The sequence below is a fragment of the Ostrea edulis genome, chromosome 5, assembly GCF_947568905.1.
Source record: "Ostrea edulis chromosome 5, xbOstEdul1.1, whole genome shotgun sequence".
NCBI lineage: Eukaryota > Metazoa > Mollusca > Bivalvia > Ostreida > Ostreidae > Ostrea > Ostrea edulis.
In genome coordinates, this window is record NC_079168.1 from 84,576,381 (window position 1) to 84,595,310 (window position 18,930).

The 18,930-nt window shown below is 36.5% G+C and overlaps 2 protein-coding genes across 25 annotated transcripts in view; one reads left to right on the top strand and one right to left on the bottom strand.

Moving 5' to 3' along the window:
* Positions 1-2: 2 nt before the first annotated feature.
* On the top strand, positions 3-4,902 carry LOC125651622 (uncharacterized). 2 transcript variants are annotated; one of them, XM_048880311.2, is made up of 4 exons: positions 3-2,743; positions 2,962-3,002; positions 3,093-3,222; positions 4,078-4,902. In XM_048880311.2, exons 1-4 carry the CDS (start codon positions 2,657-2,659, stop codon positions 4,177-4,179), a joined length of 360 nt encoding a protein of 119 aa, XP_048736268.1. In that variant the 5' UTR covers positions 3-2,656; the 3' UTR covers positions 4,180-4,902. The 2 variants fall into 2 exon arrangements, with proteins under 2 accessions (XP_048736268.1, XP_056022564.1); XM_056166589.1 differs by lacking the exon at positions 4,078-4,902 and adding an exon at positions 3,571-4,069 and having other exon boundaries at positions 2,537-2,743.
* Positions 4,903-15,792: 10,890 nt separating this feature from the next.
* The window catches only part of LOC125651604 (semaphorin-2A-like), an 86,691-nt gene continuing 83,553 nt past the window's right edge, over positions 15,793-18,930 (bottom strand). For 20 of the 23 annotated variants that reach the window (XM_056166558.1, XM_056166555.1, XM_056166559.1 and 17 more), the window contains one exon: positions 15,793-18,914. The gene's annotated coding sequence lies outside the window, so the exon portion shown is untranslated. The remainder of the gene's footprint in view (positions 18,915-18,930) is intronic. The other 3 variants (XM_056166567.1, XM_056166566.1, XM_048880287.2) reach the window with 1 other exon arrangement.

Sequence of the window (18,930 nt, forward strand, 5' to 3'; positions counted from 1 at the left end):
CCAGATGCTGTGCAGTGTTCCGAGTGTAATGCATGAGGTCATACAATTTGTAAAGGGGGGTGGGGTGGGGGGTGGTAAAATCCAAAATTAATAGATTTAAATGAATTAATATACATATATATATAGATTTGTACAGGGGATAAACAAATAAATAGTTCATCTTTCTCTTTTATCTCTCTAGTCGACGAAACCGGTTAGGTGTTTAAACTTAGGGGTGTAAATTTAGTGCTTAAATTTTATATAATTCTTATTTTTTGAAAATGTCTATTTGTATAATATGCGTGTAAATATGTATATGTGTTTCTGCATGCTTACCTTTGTGATATTCTATATTCTATTTTGTCTGTGATAGTCGGTTTAAGAGTTCTGTAGAGCATATGTTATTTGTAAAACTTCTGTTTGTAGGACACAGTGCCGACTTCAATAAGATTTACTTACTTACTTATTTACTTACTTACTTAGGTAAGGATGGTTTATTCAATACTCTCCCATATTCCTGCTTTCCGTAGTCTTGAAGAAAAAAAAAGATATGGGTTATATCTGTTGTGATATACATTCCATGATAATGTTGAGTCCTCATGTAGCATTTCTGTCTTTTAACAACGCAAGGTTAGGGTTAGATTCTCCTCACTTCACATGTTTATCAGTTTATCAACTCTCTCTCTCTCTCTCTCTCTCTCTCTCTCTCTCTCTCTCTCGTAATTTCTCGTATTTAGCAGTAAACATAATCAGATTGATTTCTAATCCAGAGCCCAAACAGAGCATTTAAGGAGAATTACATGCCTAAAGGAAAGACAACCAAAAGAATCAATAGTCACACACAAAAAAAATTCGGTGTTGTAGCATAGGACCCCCCCCCCCCCCTCTAGACTTTCCTCCGGAAAAACGGGCACGGGATAGATTTTTTCTCATGGGGGGGGGGGGGGGGGTAGCATATAATTTCCCTTTATGCACAACAGGCTCCTGTTTCCGGATTTCATAGTCCGGAATTTTTTGTCGAATCGACATGTGAATGAAAATGATCATTATAGATAGATAAAACGTTGTCGATATATCTAAATGTCGAGTTGAAGGCCACAGCAAGAGATTTTTTCATCTCCTGTAGAAGCTTTTGAATAAATATAGAATGAAGCAAACTCATGCAATTGTAGATAATAATCAATGAAGTTTATTATCATTTCTATAAAGATGTACATATTCATAAAATGAAAGAATATATAAAAAAAATTTCAGACGTGGAAGTTGAGTTTGCACGCTGAAAACTTTAAATTACATATAATATTGCGCATAGTAGACACAATATGCTTCCAAAAAGACTTTAACGATGGTCAATATCATTAGGGTTTGTTTTGTTGTTGTAAAAAGTTGACTAAAATCTATATACAATTAAAATATCTGAAAAGTAAAACAGATGCACTGTATGAATAAAAGTAATTTAATTTTCCCATTTATTTAAATATACGAAAATTTTAATTAAAAAATCATTAACTTCTTCCCAACTTCACTAAATTTCAAATGTCATCTATACTAGTGACGAAAGGCAAAGACTTAAGATGAAATCATGTCTGAATGAATTTTGATATACCATTACAAGATTTGAATAATTTCCTTTTAAAAAAAACCCCCCAGAAGATGTAAATAAGCAAGATAATTCTAGTAATAGAACTGGAAACGGATACATAGCTAAATTGGGTTTTTAAACAAAAAAAAGGGGGGACTATCATTTAGGGGGGGGGGGGGGATTCTATACTGGGACGGTTTTTCCTAAGGGGGAAATTGGTCCCAGGTTAATTCTTACTAGGGAGGGGGGGTTCTATACCAGGCCCATCTATTTATCATGTTGTTAATTTAAATCTTGTCTGTAATCAATATTTCATATATAATTAGAGATATGTGCAGTGCATAAGTGTGGACTCTGTCAGTGTTACCGGTAGTACTTCTGAATGATTGTTATTTATTTTCATATGCTTGTTATAACCTGTACATGCCCCCCGAGGGCCCTTGGTTGGTGAATAAAAACTATATATAATAATTTCAGTAATAAACAAAAACTGCCAGTTCTGACGGGATATCAAATTGTGAAGATGTTAAAATTTAAGGCATGAAAACATTTGTTGGTTATACTTAATTTTACGTTAGTGTTTGCTCCTTCAGATGATGCTATATCACTGATTTTCATTGTTTAGATCAGACGAATCCTTTTCCGAACATGCACATCTTCGTTTACTGGTTTTATACGCATCTTTTTTTTTTTTTTTTGGTATTTCTTTTCTCATATAGGCCCTATTTATAATTTGTCTCATTTTTGACTCTAGATAAGAAATTCAAACATGTATAACATTTCTACAAGGCGAATACATCATAGTACCAATTACCTATTGAAAATGCATCAATATTCATACGCATTATAATGATTTATATGAAAATAATATAGAAAGATTAAAAAACATATTTACCAAAAAAAAAAATTGAATTAAAATAAGAATTATCTTGGTATAAAAAAGCACATCGCAGAGAACTGCACAATCGCAATTCATGACATTGGGACTATTTTTAGCGGGATTTGTTTACTATAGCTTAGTAAATTGACCATATAGCAACCAAAAGATAGTTAGAACGAGTAATTTTTGGGTAAAGTTTGTTAAATACATTCAAAATGAGTATGTCAACAACTTTAAGGTACGAACTGAACACTGGTAACAATATGACAGAGGCATTTCTCAAACAACAAGAGAGAATTCAGGTAAATACAAAGAAGAACGGGTGTCAATACATTTCGAATTTCCTCGCATCATTTTCACAAATATGAATTTTTTTAATTCACCTATATTTCTAATCAATATGATATATAGCGGTAGTAATGAAAATGAAGTCTCAGCTACACATGTATAAATTGCTGCTATTTGTTGTCGATGATTTCAAAAGTCATGTACTATAACTTGACATTTTTATTCATTGCAGAAAGATGAAATGATGGCAGACAGAGAGAACATTGTTAGACTGTGAGTAAAATTTATAATTGTCCTGTACATAAAATCAATTTTGTTTCATGTTTATTTTTTCTCACATCATATGTTGCACATTAACTTCAGAGAGAAAAATACAAACTTAAGAGCAGAATGGAATGAGAATTTGGAGAAGGTATCTTGGAATAAAAGAATACAAAATGAAAGCAAAAGAATTCAAGATGAAGTTCGACTTGCTGCCAAAGCTGCCATTGTGGTAAGTTATTCACATATACTGTAAAACTAGTCATGTTTATAGCAAATTGCATAGGATGAACATTTTTGATTTGTTATAAACATAATTTGTTATATCCATTTCATGATGTATTGTTTTAGAACTACAGGAAATAAAAATCACTTCGTTGTAAGCATGAATTCATTATAATGATATGTTTGTGATAACCTTCTTTTACTGTACACTGTATGTATACTTAATTTAACTGAATTCATATTTTAGCACTTTTGGTAGTATATAAAAGCAAAAACACGTTATCGTTACGTTAAAATATAAAGATTTAAAGTGCTAATTAAATGACTACACTTGTCCAAATTATTTGGTGCATAGTGCATATCAGCTTTAATTGCAATGAGTACACATGCAGTATATCTGAGTTGGAAAAGTCAGTCAGTCTTGAAGTGTCAACAGTCCTTAGCTTACACAAGTCCAAGGTATCAACAACTGAGAAATAATTATTGCATAAGAGGTATTGTAATAGTTTGAGCTTTACAAGGTTTTTCAAATATAGATTACGTCCTAGCTTAGGCCAAATTGCACCAATCAAAGCTATTTGCATGCATTTTGTAAATCAAGATAATTTCATTTTGGTCAATACATGGTACAGTGCCCTAAAATATCTGAAAGCAAATACTTTTGAAAATTTTGGTTTTTTGCATGTTTGTGATGTTGTAGTGTACATAGTAAATCAATAAATCACAAAGATTAAGAAGTTTTGAATACCCTAACCATAGACAACAAATTTATGAACACTTTTTTTTATAATGAAATTTCAAACTTTATTCAGAATTATAATCAAATTTGAATAGATTATCAATGAATCTAGCTTTTTTGTAGGTCAGAAGGAAAGCTCTAAGGGAGCTAATCGAGAAAGAGATGGAAATGTTTGAACAGGAACTTAGCTTACAGGGTAAAACATTCTTCAAGCAGAGGATATGAATCTCTTTCAGTCTCAGAGTATGGATTAAGTGTGGGATCGTGAAAACTAAGAAGAATCTTCACATGAAAATTCTGTTTCAGTGAGAGATGTATCAAAATTTAACAGCATTTTGTCTTTCTTTTTCTTCCCTCATCTTTGAGGATCTTGAACAGAAGTACATGTAACTTGCCTTCATACAAAATCTATAATGCTATACTGCTGATACAGTGTATTTGTCTATTGTTTGCCTTAATCATACATTGTAGATTTTGATAAATAGTATATATATACATCCACAGAGCATTAATTATGTTAATGTCTAAAATGTATTGGTCAGATTGGGTGTCATAATTCAGCTGTACATGTATGTTATGACAATGTTGTATGTTAGTCCTTTGATGATATACTATTGTACTTGTATTTTCTTCATGAAAGAAGTTCAAGACTTAAGTGTTTCAACAAACAACATAGACTGATAACACAGACTGATATGATAAAAAGCACCAAAGTCTTGTTGAATGAATTTAATACATAGAATATAAAATGACATGCATATGTTAGACATGATTTTTTTTGGTGTTTCTGTGCCTGATATCTTTATCTGTGATCTTTGAAATATTAATTCCTTTGTGCATTACTAGGCATGAGTACGAGAACAATTTTTTGTTGATGATATTGTATACATATATATTCCTATAGAAATAAAACTTCAAAGTGTTGAACAATTTTGATGTAATACAATGTATTGAGTATTCTGTCAAATCCGTGTGTGGAATATTTTTTATTAGAATGATGTACAGAAGAGCTTTAGATATGTGTTATTACTACAGTAACTTGATGCGAAGAGTCAGGTCATGTCGAGTTGACAGGCACAGATCATCATATCACACGAGACGTGAAGTGTCAAGTTTGATCTGATGATCTGCGCCTGTCAACGAGACGTGATCCAACTCTTCGGATCAAGTTACTGTAGTAATGATAAATTTATTATATACCACCATATGTATTTTTAAATCCACGTGTAAAAGATAATTTATCAAAAACACAGACATCGTGAAATTATGTTTTGGGTACTTTTGTTTGTGACGCTGTTGATATTTTCCACGAAAAATGTTGCGTTGATGCATTGTGATGTCATCAGTTTCAGAGGATACTGATACGGAATCAGAAAACCACAGTGTGGTGATCCAGAAAATCGGATTACACTCTGTGAATTCAACAGTATCAAAAAAACGAAACAATGACAGGTATTATAAATGTTATTACAAAACACATGACTCAACAGATCAGGCCCTTTCAAAAATGCACAGAATGCATGAGAGTGTACAGTGTTCCCTCAATATATTGCCCCCTGTTAGAATGCCAACCCCACATAATGCCATATGCCACTGATTTTCACAAACAAATGGTCAAATTTTATAGGGTTCACCCTTGATAATAACACTCATCAATAATCACACCTGTACTTTGAGAGCAATGCGGTGAAGTGTGACAGTCTGGACAAGGTATTCAGGTTAAATACAAATAATTGCTGAATTAAACTCAGGATTATCGAAATGTTTATACAGAATTGAGCCCAAATAAATTTACAGAATTGAATTTCTGTTGACTGCCCAGTGAATTGTCTGTAATGGTGAATTCATTATATTGCCACCCCTTCTTCATTGCCCAAATTGGTCTTGAACAAGAGTTGGCAATACTTTGAGGGAGCACTGTAGTTTATATAGTTAGGCCTATATAGACCGTGGATATCGGCCTGGACAGTTCTGTAGTTAGAGCACCTGACTAGTAATGCAGGGGTTCTGGGTTCAATTCCAAGTCCAGCCATAGATTTTCTCCTTTCCTATATTGGTGCCATTGATAACCCCTGGATTTCAGGTGAAAGTCCTGCCAGGGACAAAAGAATCTGGGTTATGTGTCTTCAAGGACAGAGACAATTCAAGTAGGAAGGAGAATGTAGTAGTTAGAGCTATATGGACAGTGGATATCGGCCTGGTTAGTTCAGTGGTTAGATCACCTGAATAGTACTGCAGGGGATCCAGGTTTGATTCCTGGTCCAGCCCAAAATTTTATCCTTGCTTATATTACAAAACTAATAAATGTAATGTCAATTTCATATGATGAAGTAGCCACTTTGTGAATTAGTGTCTAGCCCTAGTTGTGGTACATAGCAAATTCATATCTTCTGTACAATTGGAAAGGCCTTGTCTTATAAAAGTTAAAAGCAATCTTCCAGTTCTTCACAAGTGGACTATACTTCAAGGTCACAAGTCATCAAACACGAGGATCACACCCACTAAATATCAATACCCTCCTTTTTATAGTTCAAAAGTTATAAAGTTTTTGATAGATAGTACAAAGGTGAAGGTAAAATTCAGCCGTTGGAAAATATTTGCAACAAGAATGACACTATATTGAATATCAAATCTTTCTAAATACTTGTATTAGGTAGTCAATGTCAAGGGGTCATCCCACATGGCACTTTCTGTAGTATGGTAGGGTCTTGCTTCAAATACACCCACCAAACATTAAAGCCCTCTCATTTATATGCATTATAGTGCAATAGCCATATTCATAGACTGTATGCTTCTGTGGCTATGTTAGGGTTGTGACTCTATGTTTCTGTGGCTATGTTGGGGTGGTGACTTTACGTTTCTGTGGCTATAATGAAGTGGTAACTATGTTTCTGTGTCTATGTTGGGATAGTGACTATGTTTCTGTGGCTATGTTGGGGTGGTGACTTTATGTTTCTGTGGTTATGTTGGGGTGGTGACTATGTTTCTGTGTCTATGTTGGGGTGGTAACTATGTTTCTGTGGTTATGTTTGGGTGGTGACTATGTTTCTGTGGTTGTGTTGGGGTGGTGACTATGTTTCTGTGGTTGTGTTGGGGTGGTGACTATGTTTCTGTTTCTATGTTGGGATGGTGACTATGTTTCTGTGTCTATGTTGGGGTGGTGACTTTATGTTTCTGTGTCTATGTTGGGATGGTGACTATGTTTCTGTGGTTATGTTGGGGTGGTGACTCTGTTTCTGTGGCTATGGTAGGGTGGTGACTATGTTTCTGTGGTTATGTTGGGGTGGTGACTTTATGTTTCTGTGGTTATGTTGGGGTGGTGACTATGTTTCTGTGGTTGTGTTGGGGTGGTGGCTATGTTTCTGTGTCTATGTTGGGGTGGTGACTATGTTTCTGTGTCTATGTTGGGGTGGTGACTATGTTTCTGTGGTTATGTTGGGGTGGTGACTGTTTGTTTCTGTGGTTATGTTGGGGTGGTGACTATGTTTCCGTGGTTATGTTGGGGTGGTGACTATATGTTTCTGTGGCTATGTTGGGGTGGTGACTATGTTTCTGTGGCTATGTTGGGGTGGTGACTCTGTTTCTGTTGGGGTGGTGACTATATGTTTCTGTGGCTATGTTGGGGTGGTGACTCTGTTTCTGTGGTTATGTTGGGGTGGTGACTCTATGCTTCTGTGGCTATGTTGGGGTGGTGACTCTGTTTCTGTGTCTATGTTGGGGTGGTGACTATGTTTCTGTGGTTATGTTGGGGTGGTGACTTTGTTTCTGTGGCTATGTTGGGATTGTGGCTATGTTTCTGTGGTTATGTTGGGGTGGTGACTATGTTTCTGTGGCTATGTTGGGGTGGTGACTTTGTTTCTGTGGCTATGTTGAGTGGTGACTCTATGTTTCTGTGGTTATGTTGGGTGGTGACTCTGTTTCTGTGGTTATGTTGGGGTGGTGACTATGTTTCTGTGTTTATGTTGGGGTGGTGACTATTTTTCTGTGTCTATGTTAGGGTGGTAACTATGTTTCTGTAGCTTTGTTGGGGTAGTGATTCTGGGAGTGTTGTATATGAACCTTAAACTTAAAGATTACTGAACTGTCATGCGAGAGTTTAAGTGTGAACCTTATTAGAGGTACAATAGTGTCTGTTACATTTCTATACTATGAAGTACCAGGCAAGTAAAATGAAGAGACTTATTTTGATACTAACACAAGTTATCTTATTCCTACTGTAGCAGTCAGCCGGGTTTGATCGTCAGTGGCAAGTTAGCTCAGTTGGTAGAGCACCTGATTAGAGATTCAGGGGGCCCAGGTTTGAACCCGTCTGATCCATTGTTTTCTCCCTTTCTGTTACATTCGGTGCCATAGACCAGCCCCTGAAACTGACAGGTGAAAATGTCTGCCATGGGATAAAGATCCTAGGTTGATGTCTTCAAGTGTGAAGACGTTTAAGTAGGGAGGAATGTAGCAGGTTCAATCGCCCATGGCCAGATAGCGCATTTATTAGAGCACCTGACTAGAGAATCCCAGTGTGGTCCGTAGCATTTTCTCCCCTCCTGTTACACTACAAACAGAAACAAGAGTAACAGGTAGGGAAAAGTGTCTGCCAGACTGGGATTTGAATCCAATACCTGCAAACCTTAACTTCCTCTACCAACCAGGCAACCATGACAATGCATCCAATCATGTTACAGTTCCCTCCCCTGATAACCCAACTCACAAAGACTTGTAACCACCCATGGGATATTTTTGGGGGCATATTTTAACATGAAGAGAAAATGTCCTTCCACTCCACCTACTGTACCCAATCTGTTCTATAAGAATATTACAAACTTAGATACACAATCAGCCAAATGAACAGTAACTATGGATATAGGGCTCACAGCGGGTGTGACTGGTTGACAGGGGATGCTTAGTCCTAGGCACCTGATCCCACCTCTGGTATACCCAGGGTCCGTGTTTGCCCAACTCTGCATTTTGTATTGCTTATAGGAGTTATGAAATGATCAATGTTTGTTATTTTCACCTTTCACCACATAGCTTTACATTTCAAAGGTACATGAGGGTATAGTTTCACCAGCTTGAATCTCTATTGCAAAAGCATGAAGAAACATGCTAAAATTGCAACAACTTTTAAACCTGATTGACAAATTGTAAAAATCATTATAATATTCTACAATTGGCAAGCAACTGTGTAAAAGAATGGTCAAAAATGGACTGCAAGAATATCAGAGAATTGCAGACATTTGGAGGACGTTACGTAACGAGTGGACTATAGAAATCCTAATACCCCCATCAAAAGCTTATGTAGGATGTTTTCCTTAATCCATGAGTTGTAGAACTTTACTGAAGGTAGTATCGATCACCGAAGGTAGTGTCAACCCTCATCAAGCTGATATACTTTCTTTTGCATTATATGAATAAAAGGTCCCAACTTAAAATCTGTGATGGGAGGTATATAAACAAACCAAGAACTCTGTAAAATACATGTACTTTCCAAAAATTGACTAAGTTCAACTTTTTATTTTTTCAAACATCAAAGAAAATTGTTTGGAATCAAAACCTTTGCAATATGCACATCTTCAGGCTGTTCAAAGTACTTAGCTTAAATAGTGTGAAAGGAGTTATATGGACAAATCGTGTACGCACTTTGTAATATTTTCTCAAAACTGTTCAACATTTAATTTTCTCAAAAATTTAAATCTTTGTTAAATACGAATCTTCAATACCCATACAAACACTGAAATACGAATCCCATACAAACACTCTGTGAAATAAGAATCTCATACAAACACTCTGTGAAATAAGAATCTCATACAAACACTCTGTGAAATAAGAATCTCATACAAACACTCTGTGAAATAAGAATCCCATACAAACACTCTGTGAAATAAGAATCCCATACACTCTGTGAAATAAGAATCCCATACAAACACTCTGTGAAATAAGAAGGGCCTCCCTTTGAAAACTGTGAGAGGAGTTAAATGGGAAAAACCGTGTATTTTCTATATAACATTGTTTTTAAAAACTGATTCTGTTCAAAATTTTATTTTAAAAAAAAATTAAAATCAATGTATGCACCCAGGGGTGCATGAGCCGAGTTGCATGGGATAAATTGTAAAGTCAGGAATGATGTGGCATATTTATAATTGTGAAGAACTAATTTCAGTTTTAAACTTTTCGAGTTACTGTCCAGAAACCATATTTAATTTTGTCCGAAGTTTTCAATCTATTTTCGGTCATTGTGACCTTAGATTTTTTTTTCTCCAAAATCAATAGGGGCCTTGCTTTGCTGGTATCCAACAATATATCAAATTTTCATTTGATTCAAATTAAATTTTTTCGAGTTATCCTCCAGAAACCAAAATTTTTGGGAATTTTAAATTTATTTTCGGTCACTGTGACCTTGACCTTTAACCTATTTTCTCCAAAATCAATAGTGGTCTTCCTTACCCGGTACATAACAATATCTTTAAGTATCATTTAATTCGGATTTAAACTTTCTTAATAATCATCCGGAAACCAAATATTTCTGAAATTTCCATTCTATATTTGGTCACTGTGACCTTGACCTATTTTCTCCAAAATCAAAAGGGGTCTTTCTTACCTGGTACCCAACAATATATCCAAGTTTCATTTGATTCGGATTTAAACTTTCTGAGTTATCATCCGGAAACCAAATTTTTCATTCTACATTCGGTCACTGTGACCTCGACCTTTGACCTATTTTCTCCAAAATCAATAGGGGTCTTCCTTACCTGGTACCCAACAATATATCAAAGTTTCATTTGATTAGATTGTAAACTTTTCGAGTTATCATCTGGAAACCAATTGTTGACGCCCAACCGCCAACATCACCAAACCAATAGCAGAGTTCAACTTAGTTGCAACTCGGCTAAAAAAGAGAATTGAAGAAAATCATCATTCTTGCCATATGCACATCTTCAATACCCTTACAAAGACTCAGTAAAGCAAGGTCCTCACTTGAAAACTGTAGAAAGACGGACAAACCATGTACCCTCTTTATAAAATTAAATTTCAAATAAAGGGGCAAAACTCCTGCAAGAGGTGGAAATGGATCAAAACAATAGGTACTGTGAGCAATGCTCACTAAGAATACCCCCCGCTTACCCCAATCTCCCAAAGGGTGTTGTTAATAGGTATAAATTACCTCTTTCCTGAGTGTCAAAATATGGTATGCCTTTGTAGAAGAAAATGGAAGATATAGTCCAAGCACAAATCCATGGTATAAACCTATAATTTTGACCTTGAGATCAAAGGTCATAAAGAGGTCATGAATGTACATGACACATAGTCTCATGGTGATACACTCATGTCTTATGGTATGATTGTCAAAACCCTATAATCAATTTTGACCTTGAGGTCAAAGTTCAAAGGTTATACAGAGGTCATGAAGGTACCAGACACATCGTCTCATGGTGATATACTCATGTGTCAAATATGGTATGCCTATGTCAAAGAACAAAGAAGTCATGGCCCCGACACGAATCCATTGTAAAAACCTTTACTTCTGACCTTCAGGTCAAGGTCATGAAGGTACCCGACACATCGTCTCATGGTGATACACTCATGTGTCAAATATGGTATGCCTATGTCAAAGAACAAAGAAGTTATGGCCCGGACACGAATCCATTGTAAAAAAAACCTTTCATTTTGACCTTGAGGTCAAGGTCATATGGAGGTCATGAAGGTACTTGACACATCGTCTTATGGTGATCCACCTGTGTGCCAAATATGGTATGCCTATGTCAAAGAACAAAGAAGTTATGGCCCGGACATGAATCCATTGTAAAAAAAAACTTTCATTTTGACCTTGAGGTCAAGGTCATATGGAGGTCATGAAGGTACTTGACACATCGTCTTATGGTGATCCACCTGTGTGCCAAATATGGTATGCCTATGTCAAAGAACAAAGAAGTTATGGCCCAGACACGAATCTGTACAGACAGACAGATGGACAGAGTGATTCCTATATACCCCACTGAACTTCGTTCGCGGGGGGGGGGGGGGGGGGGGGGGGGGGGTGGTATAATGATGCTAAGATTTTCATAGTGAACTTGAATTTAACAATCATGAAAGCAATAATGCATACACAGTAACAATACAATCCATATCATTAACAGAGATAATTCATGGCAGACTTTTCGAGTCAACACCAGAGAAAGACATCTTAGAAAGCCTGGATCGTATTTTTTCTTAACAAGAGATGTTTGTAAAACACATATGCCCCCCATGGTGCAAAATTGAAAAGGGTTATACACACACACATCATTTAATTAAGAGTAGTATCATCAATTCAAAATATTGAGCAGACAATATTTTCCTATGTCAAGAGTGGATTGACCATGTGACCTAAAAATCAATAGGGGTCATCAAATCCTGAAGATGTACCAGTGTACCAAGTTTGATGTCTGTCAAGCAAAGGGTTCTCAAGATATTGGGCGGACAGTATATTCTTATGTACAGTTTAACCCTTGACCTTTGACCACGCGACCTCAAAATCAATAGGTGTCATCTTCTCCTGAAGATGTACCAGTGTACCAAGTTTAATGTCTGTCAAGCAAAGGGTTCTCAAGATATGGAGCAGACAGTATATTCCAATGTCCAGTTTGACCCTTGACCTTTGACCATGTGATCTGAAAATCAATAGGGGTCGTCTTCTCCTGAAGACGTACCAGTGTACCACGTTTGATGTCTGTCAAGCAAAGGGTTCTCAAGATATTGAACGGACAGTATATTCCTATGTCCAGTTTGACCCTTGACCTTTAAACATGTGACCTCAAAATAAATAGGGGTAATTTTCTCCTGAAGATGTACCAGTGTACCAAGTTGATGTCTGTCAAGCGAAGGGTTCTCAAAATATTGAACGGACAGTATATTCCCGTCTAGTGTGACCCTTGACCTTTGACCATGTGACCTCAAAATCAATAGTGGTCATCTTCTCCTGAAGTCGTATCAGTGTACCAAGTCTGATGTCTGTCAAGAAAAGGGTTCTCAAGATACTGAGCAGACAGTATATTCCCATGTCAAGTTTGACCCTTGACCTTTGACCATGTGACCTCAAAATCAATAGTGGTCGTCTTCTCCTGAAGTCATATCAGTGTACCAAGTCTGATGTCTGTCAAGAAAAGGGTTCTCAAGATACTGGGCAGACAGTATATTCCCATGTCAAGTTTGACCCTTGACCTTTGACCATGTGACCTCAAAATCAATAGGGGTCATCTTCTCTTGAAGATGTACCAGTGTATCAAGTTTGATGTCTGTCAAGCAAAGGGTTCTCGAGATATTTGACGGACAGTATATTCCTATGTCCAGTTTGACCCTTGATCATGTGACCTCAAAATCAATGGGGGTCATCTTCTTCTGAAGATGTACTGGCGTACCAAGTTTGATGTCTGTCAAGCAAAGGGTTCTCTAGACATTGAATGGTCAGTATATTCCTATGCCCAGTTTGACCCTTGACCATATGACCTCAAAATCAATAGGGGTCATCTACTCCTTAGGATGTACCAGTGTGCCAAGTTTGATGTCTTTCAAGCAAAGGGTTCTCAAGATATTGAGCGGACATTATATTCCTATGTCCAGAGTAGATTGACCCTTGACCTTTAACACAATAAGGATCCTCTTCTACTCATAACTAACGCACATATGAAATATCATTATCATCAAGTGAATGGTTCTCAAGATATTGAGCGGACAACACATGGTCTACAGACCGACCGACAGGTGCAAAACAATATGCCCCCTCTTTTTCAAAGGGGGGCATAAAAATTCATCTATATGAATGATGAAATGTTTCATAGGTAAAAGAAACATAACATTTTTGCTTTGAATGTATTGCAATATATTTACTACTTTAATTACTTATTACTCAATGAGAAATAATAGTAGACAACATGATTTCTTACTTGCAAGTTTTTTTGAAGACCCTCTGACTTCGCAATACAGATATTTGATTTTATCCCTTCAGACAAATTTGTAGATAATTGATTGGATAAAAGCTAATCACATGGTGCCCTGAAATTTTTAATATTATGTCTCCGTACGGAGGGTGTATTAGTTTGGCAACTGTGACGTCACTAACGATCACATGTCGCCCCAAAATTTTCAACATACTGTCTCCGTTCAGAGAGTTTGGCAACTGTGATGTCGCTTATGAATCCAATGAAGCCCCGAAATACAACATCACTGTGCAGGGGTATATTGTCTGACAGCTTTCGATGTATGTCTGCATTCAGTTTCAACATACACGATTTGTTTATTTAATGTTGTTGTTCATATTTTTAACTGTCATGTTTTGATATTGTGATTATGAGATTTTCAATGTGATACATGTATTTGGAATTCTATCTAATAATTGAATACTATCGATCAAAGATATTACTGAAATTAAAAAAAAAAAATTAAAATGCTAAACATCTTCAGCGGAATAAATTTGTTACACAGTCAATTTGAACATAACAAGAGGTACTGTGAGCAATGCTCACTAAGAATACCCCCCGCTTACCCCAATCTCCAAAGGGTGTTGGTAATAGGTAAAACTTCAGTATTATGATCCAAAAGGTATCTAGGAACACAGCATCTCCATGCGATGAAAAAAGCCATTAAAGAATTTAAATGGAAACCATATTGCTACTTCGATGTCCAGTGCACGTGACCTTTGACCTTTTGACCCCAAAATCGATAGGGAACATCTTCATCCCATGGGTAGTCCATATGTATGATATGGTGACTGTAGGTGGAAAGGATAACGCTTTAGAGCCCGGAAACCATATTGCTACTTCGATGTCCAGTGCGCTTGACCTTTGACCTTTTGACCCCAAAATTGATAGGGAATATCTTCATCCCATGGGTAGTCCATATGTACGATATGGTGACTGTAGGTGGAATGGATAACGCTTTAGAGCCCGGAAACCATATTGCTACTTCGATGTCCAGTGCGCTTGACCTTTGACCTTTTGACCCCAAAATCGATAGGGAACATCTTCATCCCATGGGTAGTCCATATGTACGATATGGTGACTGTAGGTGGAAAGGATAACGCTTTAGAGCCCGGAAACCATATTGCTACTTCGATGTCCAGTGCGCTTGACCTTTGGACCCCAAAATCGATAGGGAACATCTTCATCCCATGGGTAGTCCATATGTATGATATGGTGACTGTAGGTGGAAAGGATAACGCTTTAGAGTCCGGAAACCATATTGCTACTTCGATGTCCAGTGCACTTGACCTTTGACCTTTTGACCCCAAAATCGATAGGGAACATCTTCATCCCATGGGTAGTCCATATATGATATGGTGATGGTAGGTGGAAAGGATAATGCTTTAGAGTCCGGAAACCATTGCGTCTACAGACGGACGGACAGACAGACGGACAACCCGATTCCAGTATACCCCCCCCCCCCCCCACAACTTGTTGCGGGGGGTATAATTACAACATGATCTGAAGTTACCCAAAAAGCAAGTTTCAGTTTGATATGTAACAGAGAAAAAGAAATAGAAGAGCCCAAACAGACAGAAGGATTCATAGACAACGTTTTACTATAATATGTGACATAAAGATGCGTTTAAAAACTACTTGGTCTGTTTTGCTCCAGCGACATCAATGCAGGGCTATAATGACAGTTTCATAAATGTACTTTACCCCGCTTATGGTAACAGCAGTCATGCTTTTTGAGGATCAAACTTCAAGCATCAATCATAAACTATAGGACAAGAAACAATGGGCCAAATCTGGTTGAAACATTTGTTTTCGAAATTTAAAAATATATTTTCTAAAGACGAAAGACAACAAAAGTGATCAATTTCTACCAGTAAAAATAAAGCACAGAATGAATCCAATTCAGGTTTATTTTCATGCATAAAATGAATTAAAAATAAATTACATACGGGTAAATTACAATGGCATCCTGTGGAGTCTCCCTTGAACACAGATTCACATTACTGTTTATACATATACACTAGCTTAATCTGGGTACTAATCCACATGGCACTAGATAATATGATACAATGTTTTGAATCAGATGCTTTTAAAAGTAAACCTTTAGTTTTCAGAAATTTTGATTCTGAACACTTTAAATCTATACTCCTGGAGAAATGGACATGGTACAGAACTACATCAATATATCGGTAAACGTTACATAGTGCCCTGTGCAATAACAAGCTCATTCTTAAGGTACTCCTTACACCTGTGAACATTATTTCATTAAGTGTTTGTGGTTGTCAGGTTAGAGATGAGGAATATCATATGATGCCTTTCATATTTACAAAACAGTTACTGGCAAGGCATCTTTCAACTCCAAAATTGAAAGTATTTTCATCATAACACTAAAAACAGACACTAACGATGCAGCCCATGACATTCACATCACCTTAATGAACAGACACTGTCAAGTTTCTGGGATATTAGCTGCAGTTACCAGAAATGATACGTTAACAAATCATACACTTTAAAATTATATCATCATACACACAAATGCAAAATACACGTATATATGAAAAAGACATTCAAATAACCTTGGACAGAAAAGGAAATCCATTTCCATACTGAACATGAAAAGCACGTGGGATTGTAGATCTTGCCGAAACTAAGAACTGGAATCCAAATCCGAGTTTTTGTTGAGTCTGTTCCATTTGGCATCGTTATCATTTTCCGTCACCCCAGAAGATACTTTTCTTGGTTAATGTCTAGTTGAAAACACCAATGGGGTTTATTATTGTTACGAACACCAATATTTAGTATATTTCTAATCATTAGAATTGTCACAGTTAATCCTCGTCTCCTTGTTCTCCTCCTCTACACACAATGGAAGATTTAATAAATATGCAATATGCTGAACAGAAAAAAAAACCCATACATACATGTACATATCGACAGAACTAGCTCGTTTAGAGGACAACATCCTGTCTGCTGTCCAGATTACTCTGCCTCAAAATAAGATGTGTTTATAAATATGATGAAATCGATGATTGCCTGAACATTACTAGTAAAGTACTAGGATCAAATAAATAGGGGAGAGGGTTAGAAACAACAACTGCCCATCCATTATCATTTATTTAAAATGTAGCACCTAAATATGCCATCACTGCAAACCATGGGAAAAATGTACAATTTTCTCATCGTTTACCCACGGGCAAAATGTATAATCCTCTCCTCGTTTACCCAGGGTTCAAAGCTCATAAACTTCAAAACTTCTCGCATCTTATAAATATTTTATAAGTAATGTGAGTAACGTATCATCTCAACATGACCTTATGGCAATCAAATCGGCAGTATTATAGTGTCGGCAATGTCTAAAGATGTAAAAGTAAGAAAAGGCATCATAGCAATTTTCTCTGACTTCTTATAAAGACAGAAAATACATGCAGGTATGAACTGCGACGCCTCACGCCAGCCTACTTCATGAAGCGCGTTAGGTAATCTCATCTAGTACGGAAGATTCGGCATGTAGGTGAAGTTACGGCCAGACTGACCAAGTACCTGCTTCCCTCCGGTAAACCGTGTCCTCTTTGTAATCAGAGAACACAGTATATAGGGAAGGAAGGACGGCCAGACTGACCAAGTACCTGCTTCCCTCCGGTAAACCGTGTCCTCTTTGTAATCAGAGAACACAGTATATAGGGAAGGAAGGACGGACAGACTGACCAAGTACCTGCTTCCCTCCGGTAAACCGTGTCCTCTTTGTAATCAGAGAACACAGTATATAGGGAAGGAAGGACGGACAGATATGGAAATTCCAGTATAACCCACTTACATTGTTTGGATCCTACACAGGAATATATGATGTATACATGGCGGATCATCAGAATAACCAAAACTGAATATATACAGATCTTATTGTAACAAACACAACTATCATGTACAAATCTTACACATGGAGTGATCCATTGGTGTGTCAAAAGTTATCAAAAACTATCTATGTGCTGTTTCCCAAAATGCAACTTCAAATGAAAAAATGAAAGTAAAAATATGTTTTTCATTTCTTGTCAATTATTTAAATCAAAATCCTATCAAACTTTGTGGTGCTATTTTTGATCTACGTATCACAGTTCTATGTCTTTTTCTCATTTTGAGATTATTTTTCCATCCTCCAGTATTTCAACTGTTCAAAACTTTATAGTTATAATACATCTTGGAGAGAAAATTTAGCATGCACATAAAACAAACTAAAATATAAAATAAAATGCATAATGAGAATCAAAATAAACTAAATGCAAACTGACAAGCACATCAGAAAAGCCAGCTCCAGCTTGTTTGATTTCCGACTTTGATTATTCATGTCTTGTAGTCCTATCACAGTTCATTTGCTGGAGTTTCTCTCCAGATCCTTGTTTTTGCAGTACAAACCACTTCTTTCTCTCAGTCCCTAGATTTCCTTCACATTTCTATCGACTGGCCACTTCTATTTCTGACTAGAAAACTCCTGAATACCATTAGCTCTCCGGTCCGTCAGAATTGAAATGGGACCATGCCATTTATGGATGTTCATAGTTTCTCTATGTATCATGTAAGTCTATCATAATACGAACATCACTAACAGAGTTTTGACTATGATTAAATCTTTGCTCATCAATTTAAGAACTTGACGCCATTTGAGATTCCTGCGTGATGCAAACATAAAGTCAATTAATTGAAACACAAGCTAAATTCTATATTCACACCGCTCATTTTCACATGTGTTTCAAAGGCAAGATCAAGGTTTGTAGCATCATCTCATTCAACATGAAGCCAAAAACACACAATGAAATTTTCATATGAGTCCATGCGAGTAGTTGTTTCAGTTGAGTATCATTACAGAAGTTTGACTGAGCTATTTCCTGTATCTTGCAGAAACTCATCAGCTTGTGTCATATAAGCCTCATGGGATTATGTGAGAAATTTCATTAACATCACTTTTGAAGAATCCACTAAAAAATCCAAATTTAAGAATATTACGAGTCTGTTGTCTTCAGTCTGAAATATTAAGTAA